This window comes from Idiotropiscis lumnitzeri, chromosome 15 (assembly GCF_059441095.1).
Source record: "Idiotropiscis lumnitzeri isolate Australia: NSW breed Sydney's pygmy pipehorse chromosome 15, RoL_Ilum_1.0, whole genome shotgun sequence".
Classification (NCBI taxonomy): Eukaryota; Metazoa; Chordata; class Actinopteri; order Syngnathiformes; family Syngnathidae; genus Idiotropiscis; species Idiotropiscis lumnitzeri.
The window spans coordinates 16,131,619-16,142,734 of NC_142405.1; the positions used below are offsets into that span (position 1 = coordinate 16,131,619).

General features: G+C 40.5%; 1 protein-coding gene across 2 annotated transcripts in view; it reads right to left on the bottom strand.

Annotated features, from left to right (window-relative positions):
• LOC148323089 (serine/threonine-protein phosphatase 4 catalytic subunit B) overlaps positions 1-11,116 on the bottom strand; it is a 65,948-nt gene that overhangs the window by 44,331 nt on the left and 10,501 nt on the right. Inside the window, exons 2-5 of one of the 2 annotated variants that reach the window (XM_088316469.1) lie at positions 8,262-8,527; positions 6,712-6,763; positions 6,587-6,637; positions 4,582-4,671 (exon numbers count right to left, since the gene is read on the bottom strand). In XM_088316469.1, coding sequence (XP_088172595.1) covers positions 4,582-4,671; positions 6,587-6,637; positions 6,712-6,763; positions 8,262-8,371 — 303 coding nt within the window. In that variant the 5' untranslated portion in view covers positions 8,372-8,527. The remainder of the gene's footprint in view (positions 1-4,581; positions 4,672-6,586; positions 6,638-6,711; positions 6,764-8,261; positions 8,528-11,116) is intronic. The other variant, XM_088316470.1, reaches the window with a different exon arrangement.

Genomic DNA, 11,116 nt, shown 5'->3' on the forward strand with positions numbered 1-11,116 from the left:
GACATTTGCGGAAGAGAAAAATAGTTTGAACACTTGAGGCTGACAAAGCTTTTGAACTTGTCAAGCATGAACTCATTGATTACGATATTAGCACTACCACCTTGATATTTAATTGCTAAATTGAGTCATGGGAATTCCCATGTCTCAACAGGGGGGATGATTGATATCTATAGTACAGCAAGTCTACACAACCTTTTTAAAATTTTTGTAGGTCATGTCTAGTGAACATGAGACTGTGGTGGATTTTGTTGTTGATGTGTGGGTCTGGCTCGGCTTCCCTCTGGGATGGGTCACCGAGCAGGGCGGAGTTGGTGATGGAAAAAAAAAAAACTCTGACACAGCCATTTTGGTTAGAAAGGGATTTTGTTCTCATCACGTGCTGATGTCGGGGAAAATCTCCCCAAGGAGAAGGGGGAGGGAGGGGAGGGTCTCTCTCTCGAGAGCCTTCCCTTCCTGTGGGGAGGGCAAACCAAAGACATGAATGTCCAGTTCTCCCTTGTTGCATGTGCATTCTTGTCCTGCTGGCCCTTGGCTGAACCTTTCGGCCGCCTCCTGTGGGTGCCTGGGGGGGCCCCTCCCAGGCGCGACTTCACCTTCCTTGGGACGTCGGGGACCCCTGTTAAATCCCTGACCCTTCGTAAATAATGTTGAGGCCCGATGCCTCTCAAGACTGTAACTTATGTATTAGGGAGGTCCAACACAAGACTTGGTATTCGTAAAAGCAACAATATCGTCATAGCCATAAAAAAAGTTGGATATGTTAGACCTTGTGGAAATACACTACAAGACCAAAAAGGGAGATTGTACCGACAAAGCATCTTAATGCACTACCAAACTACTATGAGCCATTTGAGCAAACAGTGACTGCAAAAAATGGCTTCATGGACTTGTGTTGCTGCAGAAACATAGGAAAGTAAATCATTTGCATATTAGTCACAACAATTGGATCCCGTGGCGAGAGCCACGTCAGAGTGTGATCAAGCAGTCCTCACCGCTGATTTAAGGAATACAAAAATGACATTCTTGTCCACCACATTCACATTGCACGGCGACCTAATTGTCACAGGGACACATTACACTGATAAGGTGCGGTGCGCTCAGCCCCGCGTCACTTTTCCCCGCACCAGTAGAAGGCACGCCACACGACTGTGGAGGCCGCGTCCAGATTGCACCAGACCGCGACCTGACCTTATGGACACTTTTCTCCCGACTGGAGAGACATGGACACTTTTCTCTCGACTGGAGAGATTCAGGCTTGTAAGACACAAACCAGGTGCACATTCCAGACTGATAAGAAATAGAAATGAGGTGCACATTCCAGACTAATAAGTAAAAGTGTTTGATAACCAAGGTCACAGGCTGAGATCACACTGACTTTTATGCGATGGGAGTATTAGCAGTGTGATACCAACAGATAACTTGTAAGAGAGAAATTGTTCGAATAAGCAGGAAGAGCGTAGGCGAGTGTGAGAAAGTCAAAGTTTGAGGTTTCCCATCCTGTAGGAGCTGTATGGTTACAATGTGGACTGACAGTCAAGATAAATGCTTATGTGTTCTGTCGACATTGGGAAAACAAGGGCTTTGAAACCACAACAAGAAAAGGAAAGTTGTGCATAAAGCATGTCTAAATAGTTATTTGTAAATGCAAAATTTACTTAACAGAAAATGACACAATTACAATTGGAAACTGCCTCGCTGACAATGCAGCAAAGGCTGCAGCCCAAGGCATGACCTCAAAGTCGACACTGCATTCCTACAAGGGAGAATGAACACACACAGCAAATCAACTTGACAATTTGATCTCACGCCAGGAAAAATGCACCACGAATTGAACGCACACATTGGGATAACAAAGGTGCAAACATTGCTGAGGACAGGATCAGCAAATTGACAGATGGCAAATCCTGGCTGCCTAATTCATTGGTTGAAAGGAGTAACAAGAGTGACACATGAGCGTAGTCATGTGTCAAGAGGGGGAAGTGTGATATGAAATTATTCCCACATACAGACTTTTCAACGGATTATTTTTTTTGGAGACAATGTTATTTGTTAGAGATGATGCAATATTGCTTAGTTGTAATTAATATGTTTTCAAAATGGGTTAAGTTGTTTCCAACAACATATGCTGATGCTAAAACAGTTGTAAAAGTATTGTGTAATCGAATTATCCCAACATTTGGAATTTCAAGAGTGATTTAAAGTGAAAGTGATGCATTTTGATGATGTTGTAACAAGTGGGACAGTTGCTGCAAATTGACTCAAAGCGTCATTGTCCATACAGTCTGCAGGACTTGTGGAACGTACTAACGGAACTGTCAAGGCCAGACTTATTAAGACAATGAGAGAAACAAAAAGACAATGGCCCGACTGTGTTTCAACCACAGCAATGAGGATAGTGCCAGCTGAAGGAAGGACACTATCCCCTATCGACTCCCAGATTCATCAGAACCACCAGCGACTGGCACATCTGTCCCAGTCCAAATGAAAAACATGTTTGACCGAAAAAGATGAAAAGACAATTACTGGCCAGTGTGTTCTGATCCACAGAGAAATCACGTCCGTGTGGGAGACCAACTCTTCTTCAAGGTGTCGAAACCTCGTTGGGACAGTGAATGCTGAGACGGCCCTCGCCAGGTGATGGCAGTGACCCCGACGGCAGCAAAGGTCGCGGGGCGTGGCGGCTGGATCCACCAGTCGCAGTGCAAGATTCTCCGATTTCCTGCTGAAAGGCCTAGCGACGGAAGTCCCTCGGAAGTCTCCACCAGAGTCATAGTCTCAGACCACACGTACATTAGAACCATACAACCAGCCACAGATATGAATGTTTGAAGCCACAGAACAAAAAGATTAGATATATATTTTTGGGAAATTAATGACGTACATAAAGAAATTTCAGCGCTGATTGGAGAACATTACTGCAACTTACATTTTTAACGAAAATGAGACAATTATTGATGTTATGGCCACTATGAAGAATTTGAAAGACACAATTTATCGTGATAATTATCATTTTCATTTTGTTATGTGTACAGGGTTCGCGGTTAACCGCTTCCCGATTGTCCGGGGCAAGTGAAATTTGGCCACGGGCAAGGTAAAATTATGGGCAACTTACCCGACCGGGCAAGCATTTTTTGAGGCAGCCAAATATCTTTAATTTCGAGGAAAACTGTGGTGTGATCTGTTTGTAGTCACTGTATGGTGATGGTTTAACCCAGACACCCCCTTATGTTGTGGTATGGTCCATTGGCCTTTTCGGGGGCAATGGGCGGGCGCTACGGGGATCAGTTAGTTCAGTGTATGTCGAGTTAAAGTGAACGTCAATAAATCCCGCAGTATTGGAACTCGCTGTAGTTGCATCCTCATTTGAAGTTTGAAAAACACAACAAAAACCTACGATATTTTGGCCGAAAATTGACAGCCGGAAGTTTTTACCTTCTGCGCATGTTTACAAGTGGCGACGAGTTTGTTCAAATCCGAACATTTCGGATTCCTCTGACATGACTAAAATAGCTCGAATATTTTTAAGTAGACAATTCAGTTGTGAGTAAGGAAGGGAGTAATATTTGATTATTGGCTGTTAATTCATTCGTTCCATGATGTGACCTGACGTCAGTGACTGTGTTCTGTTTATGCTATGAAATTTATGGAGGCAGCACCACAGGCACTGGTCTTAAAGGAATACACAAATTTCCCACACTCATAATTTACTCATGTGATTACTCAATTAATAGGCTCTCTTGGATTTAAAATTGACCATCTGGATTGCTGTAATATAAGTTTCCCAATTTAACATGCAGATTTGTTAATTATTAAAACTACAATTAACATTTTCAATAACTGCACAGGATGATACATGCTGTTGTGAGTAGGGTTTCATGGTTGATGATGAAATCAAGATTAATTTATGTTTATCAGATTATATGTTTATTTACATTTGTGGCACACATTTTACAACCATAAACATTTTATTCTTAGTCTAGCTTTCACAGGACCAGTTCTACCTGCCAGCTGCCAGCTCCTTACAGACATATGCTTCATTGACTGTTTCTTAATGCCTGCAACGTCTGCAACATAGAACTCATGAAGGAATAACATAATCCTGGGTCAGCAGACACCTAATTAATGTGTTAATACATGATACATTTTTATATAAGCAACCCTTATGATTGTAACGTATTTTTAATTCTTTCTAGGCAGGAACTGTCCGAACAGAAAATTCATGCAATTTGTAATTAGACACTTTGTCATACAAAAAGTCACTCAGGGCAAGGTAATTTAATCATCGGCCAAGAGAAAAAAAATTGTCACTTGCCCAAGTTGGGCAAGTAATTTGGCCACTCAGGCAAGGTAAATTTTAGTGGCACTTGCCCTATGGGCAAGCAGTTTTTAAAGTTAACTTCGAACCCTGGTGTTGAAGTTGCATTGTTCCTATGACAAAGACGATGGTTAATCGTATATTTGTTGCCCAAATGTACCATTACAACCTGATTGATGTTGAGAATGACAAATTCGAACTGGACAATGAAACCTAAAAAACACATGGACTTAACTGCCCCTGCCCCTACACGTGCACATACACACCACACAGGAAGAAGATCCGGGAGGCAAGGACGGCTGTCCCCTCCTACAACGAGGCAAGGGGCCTCCGCCAAGTCTCCCTAGAGACAAGCTCTGCGTGGAGACAGTTTTGTTATTTTTCACTAGGTATATTGAAACGTTTATTTATATGTTTTATTCCCAAGTGGTCATCAGACCATGAGGTTCTCGTTCCACGCGGAAGGGAGGAGGGGAATTTTTCCCTAATGTGGGTTTTCGCCCCTCCACTGATGATCACACTGTTGTATGATTTCATTATGATGATCTGTTTTAAAGCCGTAAAGTCATGATTTATTTGAAGTTTAGAAATCCACAACAGGGGGGAAATGTAAGATAAGCTGAAGATCACATTAATCTCAAGTAACTTTATGTAATCAGTTTGTGTATTTCTAATCATGTTTTTATACACTACTTGTATCATTAATGATTGCACACACACACACCCCCACACCCATTTTTGTTTTAGCACACGTACACACACACACTTACATTTTTGCTTTAGTTTCTATTTCCTTGCTTTCATTGTGAGTTATGGCTTCCTGTCTCCTGGAGATCCGTTTAGTCTAAAACAGACCTTCATTGTCAGTTAAGCTCCTGTCTCCTGGTGATTAGTTGTTAGTTATGGCTTCCTGTTTACTCGAGACAGACTCCCATTGTCAGTTAAGTTTTGAGTCAAGCTCTAATAAAAGCAGAGGCGGCAGGGAGGGGGGTGAGAGAGAGGGTGCGCGGAGCTGAACTGAGCAAGACGCCGGTCTGCTCTTGGCCTCTCTCCCGGCCGGCCGGTAAAAAAGAACAACCATGCTTGCTTTCTCCTGGCAATAGGCCACCTTTTAATTTTAGTAAGCAGTAAACTAAGCTCTCCCAAACGGCGTCAGGGCATTTAAACCTGAAAATGGTAATACACAAGTTGTAACAAAGCGCTTAACAAAACATTTTAAACCACAATAAAAATACTGTTACATAAAAACTTAAAGTTTAAAGGGACGGGCGAAAACCCACTTCTGGCCTTGCTTAGTCCATCCATTTTTAAAAGATTTGTCGTCATCCCTTCCAAAAATGGGCTGACATCCCAGGAACCAAATCCCATCACTGATACACAAATTCAAGTTTTGAATGGATAAGCAGTATCCTTAAAGATCTCTGAACACCAATCCAGCGTTGTCCGTTGCAAAGTCGGGACACGTTGTCTGGCGTAGTTCACAACATTATTAAGTCCTAACCGTTTTTGGGGACTCTGGGGGGTGACTCCGGCCAATTCAACATGTACAATCAGGTCGGGCGAGCAGGACAAATGAGCACTGTGATTGGTTGTTAGTGAGTGAATCAGTCCACTGGACAAGGACGCAAAGTGCCAAAACGGACAATGGGTGAAAATCGAAGCTATTCCTCACGAACTGAATCAACTTCGCTCATACATACTTCGGGAATACATCACGAGGGTGGACATCTTAGTGAAACACCAGGTGAAAATGATAGCAGTGTTCTTTGTTTACATTTTTTCTTATATACCTTTAATAACAATAGGGAACAGTGACTATCGCCGCCGATGGCATGGAGGGGTACTATTTCTCACACATGCGCAGAGGGTCCGGAGCAGTTGGTGTCTCCGTCAGCTTTTGCGGTGTGTTCGTTGGTTATTTTACGGTCAGACGACATTGAGGCCGTGGTGTGTAGAGGTCATAAGAGTAGGAGTAGTAGTAGTAGTAGTAGTGGTGGTGGTAGTATCATTAAATCTTAATGATGCTCATACCTAGGCAATAGTCCTGTAGAAAACGAATCTTTCGCTTTCACATGATCCTGTTGTCTACAATTGCTATTTCAATGATTCAGCCCAACATGAAAAAATATCACTCAAGATATTTCAATCATTCAGCCCAACATGAAAAAATATCACTCAAGATAATCCTATAGTATCAAATTGATTTAGATATTTACAACTAAAAACATGCAAATGATCCAGCATGGAAAAAGATTGAGAAAAATAACTTACTCTAAAAAGCTCCTTCAAGTCGTAGAACTGACCATGTATATCGCCACAGACCTGTAAAATGGATAATCATCGTCTGTAATCAAAAGTATATTATGGCCAATAATAAACACAAAAATTTCACTTACCGTTACAGGAGAGTCAACTCTCTGGACATTGCTTTCTTCAACCAGAATCTCTCTGACAATACAAATGAAAGCAACAGTGGTTCAACTGACAGTTGAAATTAGGCGATGGGTCAGCATCTTCAACAGATAAGTACTAACATCCTCACGAATGCTATAAGGCATTTTTGCTTAATGTACAAAAAGCGAAAGAAATTGAAAAAACAAAACATATGAGGTTATATTTTTCAAATTCTAACAAAGATTTTATATATATTACATGTAAGCAATACACACTTCGATGACAATATATATTACGAGCTTATATATATATATTTATATATATATTTATATATATATATATATATATATATATATATCTATTACATGCACACAAATAAAACAATATACAATACACATTTTTTTTTAAAAAGGCCTCGATCATTTTAATTCTAAACTTTCCACAGTTAACTATGGGTGGATTTGTAAATATTTTAGAGCAACGGAGCATCAGCCGTGATGCCGGCCACCTTGGCCGACGAGTGTGTTTCTCAGTTTCTCGTGTCTTTTACCCTAGGAGCCAGTGACGCAGTAGTGTTCTTTATGAGATGTGGCATTCTCATGCAAGATGATTTTTCGTCTGAGGCTACGAATGTTCGTTTTGTACCATGGAAGAAACAGTTACGTCAGAAACTACTTTACAGAGGTAATTTTCATAAGCTCAAGGACCCTAAAGGTACCTACCAGCTCTCTCCCCATCATTCCAGCACAAAACATACGCAACACCACCACCCCCTTGCTGCCGTCTCAGCCTTTTTTGGACATTGATGACATTCACCAATCATCCGCTGCGACAACAAACTGGGCCATCAAGGGTTTCACGGCACTCATTGGTAAACAAATCTGCTTGAAAATTAGCCTTCATGATTCCTGAGCCCGCTGCAAACATTTCTGCTTTAGGGTTGAATCGATATTAGCGTTAAGCACATTTGCAAACTTCTTGAGGATCCGAAACTTGGGGTGCGGTGCGTATATATATATATACGTATATATATATATATATATATACGTATATATATATATATATATATATACATACGTATATAAATATATATGTATACGTATATATATATATATATATATATATAAATAATATATGTATATATATAATATATATATATATATATATATATATATATATATATAAATAATATATGTTCTACAAGCGGCTAACCGTATTTCCCTCATGCTTGCTCGAAAGACTCATGTTTAGGCCTGAATGATGTTGCAATTCATAGCTGTTGCCATTGCAATTGCCCACCCAACGTCGAGTCACTCATACCTCAAGGCACCACAGTACAGTCATAGTCATGCACAATGATATTTTGCAAGTATTCAATCAACATTAACTACTATTTTATTTTATGAATAAACAAAAAAAAAAAGCACGCTATGAAATGTAAATTAATGACAAGAAAATGTATAGATGAGCATGAAATGTCTAATTGTTTTTTAAACTTATGAACATCGTTCCTAATGTGTTTTGTGGATGAGTGTGTGTTTGCAAATGTTACCTGGCTTTGGCACATAGTGCTTTTACTTCATTTTCCTTAATCAGTTCACAGCGTCTGAGCTGTTCAATTTGTCGGTCCAAGTCGCTGATGTCTCCCATTGTCACACACATAGGGAAAGCTGCTCACCCACTGTGGCCACACACTGATCTTCGCACTCTATGGTTTACTTGTACCACACAGTGTTTGATCTTCTGGTCATCGGGAGGGCCCTCCTCCTCTCAGTCAATATTCAACTGTTTTAAGTCTGGTCGTCACAAGAAGACACTCTGGATTGGCAAAATGAGAAGAATTAAAGATATAGATGTTTAAAGACAGAAAAGCTTCCATGTCATTATTACTACTGTTCTCTATCACATGTATCACTACACATTAGAGGTAGGGGTGTGTTTAAAAAAATAAATTAAAAAATAATTTAAATGGCGAGTCAGCGAAACAAATGTCCCTTTCATAGTCCAATATCAATTCAGAAAACTATAAATAGATTTTTTTTTTTAATATGTCTCTTTTTCATGAATAAATGTGACTTTTATGTCACACGAGCTCCGGTCACCACGCGATTTTGGCGTACCAAATCAACATGGTGGAAGCACGAAAATCACCGCCAACAAGCAAGTGAGTCACAAGGCATGTGACTGTCATGCGTTTACAGTGTGTTTTTGCCACTATATTTATGCAGTCTGCCCAGTGGATAGAATTAGTTGAAATTGTTCATGATTTCTAGCTTGCGCTTTGATCAGGTCATGTTCAGTAAAACATATGTAAATTAACTAGATTGGGTTCAATTCTTCATAGGGATGTAAAGATTCACTTAATACGACATAAACTTCCGTTTAATAGCAACACAGCAGTGATAAACAAGCATTTATAAAGGGAAAACGTTGCGGCTGACTCCTGACTTTAATTTACAATCACAATTTCTGACATAGTAGTTAGCACGCACAGGCTACCGTGTGCGTCTGATGGAATGTCGCACGCGATGTCCTGTTGTGATACGCTAACATAACGTTGCGTTTACTGTGGATTGTGGATTAGTCAGTGAACAACACATATATTAAAAACCAAAACATAGTTTTTATTTACACGACATTCAGCAAGGTTTCTGCCGTGAGGCAATACAACGAAAGCTATCTTTCATTTTCATTTCATTTGAGGGTTGTAACATGCAAAATATAAATTTCTTGTGCAATTTTAAAAAAAAAATTTAAAATGTCTCACTTGCACCCCATAGAAATTTTTAGAAACGTAGCCCCGGTTGTACGTTTCATCCATGCCAAGACCCATAAAAAGTCTCATTGAGCGATATGCTAAACTTAACAGGAAATCCGCTATTTTGAATTCGCATAAAAATCCGCTTTGACTTCAAAAGCCTTGACCCCCATACGAATTTCTTAAGAGTTGTCACATTTGGAAATAGTCCAATCAGTGAGAAAATAAAAAACAATCCCAGTATGTATGACCTAGGCCTACCAAAATTAGTAGGCCAATGTCTCACACCAGAACGTACAAAAAAAGTCCATTATAGCCACAGTCTCAAATGAACAGGAAGTGAGCTATGATGTTTTAAAAGTCAAATTGATGATAGTAACATTCAAAATGACTGGACCATATTAAGAACTGGGAAAAGTAAAGGGAAATTTATTATTGAGAGTCTTCAAAATACTATATGAGGGGGTGGGGCAATCAAAATTCTCGTTTAAATATTTCCTTCGCCACAAAGGAGGAAATGCTTAACTCCATTGCACATGCACTAAAAAAATCCCAAAATTCACTTGTATATAAAGAGACAAGACCTTAAGACATCGATGTTAATATTCTGTAATACATATACCGCCACCTGTTGACGGCTAAAAATGTCCCTTTTTACATAATGAGACTTTGAATGTGGGAACTATGACGGGGAAAGGTAGAGAGCTGGTTGACATGATGCAGAGGAGGAAAGTGGACATACTATATATAAAGGAGGCCAAGGGGAAAGCGAGCAAAGCTAGAAGTTTAGGAGCAGGGTTCAAGTTGTTCCATCATGGTATAGATCGGAAGAGAAATGGGAGATGGAGTTATTGTGAAAGACGAGTATGTTAGGAACGTCCTGGAAGTAAAAAGAGTGTCAGATAGAGTGATGAGCCTGAAGCTAGGAATCCAAGTTGTGATTATCAATGTTGTTAGTGGGTATGCGTCACAGGTAGGTTGTGAGCTGGAGGAAAAGGAGAACCTTTGATTGGACCTTGATGAAATGATTGAGAGCATCCCTAGAAATGAGAGAGTTGTCATTGGAGCAGACTTCAATGAACATGTTGGGGCAGGAAACAGTGGTGGTGAGGAGGTGATGGGCAGGTTTGGTATCCAGGAGAGGAACACAGAAGGACAGATGGTGGTGGACTTTGCAAAAAGGATGGAAATGGCTGTTGTGAATACTTTCTTCCAAAAGAGGAAGGAACATAGGGTGACCTACAAGAGTGGAGGAGATCAGCGACTACAAAGTAGTGGTAGGTGAGTGTGTAGTCAAACATCATAGGATGGTTGTGTGTAGGATGACTCTGGTGGTGAAAACGACAAAGAGCAGGCAGGGTAGAGGACAAAATGGTGGCAGTTGAAAGGGGAAGAGTGTTCAGGAAGGAGTTGAGACGGGCTCTTGACGGTCAGGAGGAACTCCCAAATGACTGGACAACTACAGCAAATATGATCAGGGAGACGGGTAGGAAAGTCCTTGGTGTGTCATCTGGGAGGAAAGGAGATAAGGAGACTTGATGGTGGAATGAGGAGGTGCAGAAATGGATCCAGAGAAAGAGGTTAGCTAAGAAGAAGTGGGACAGTGAGAGGAATGAAGAAAGTAGACATGAATACAGGGACATGCAGCG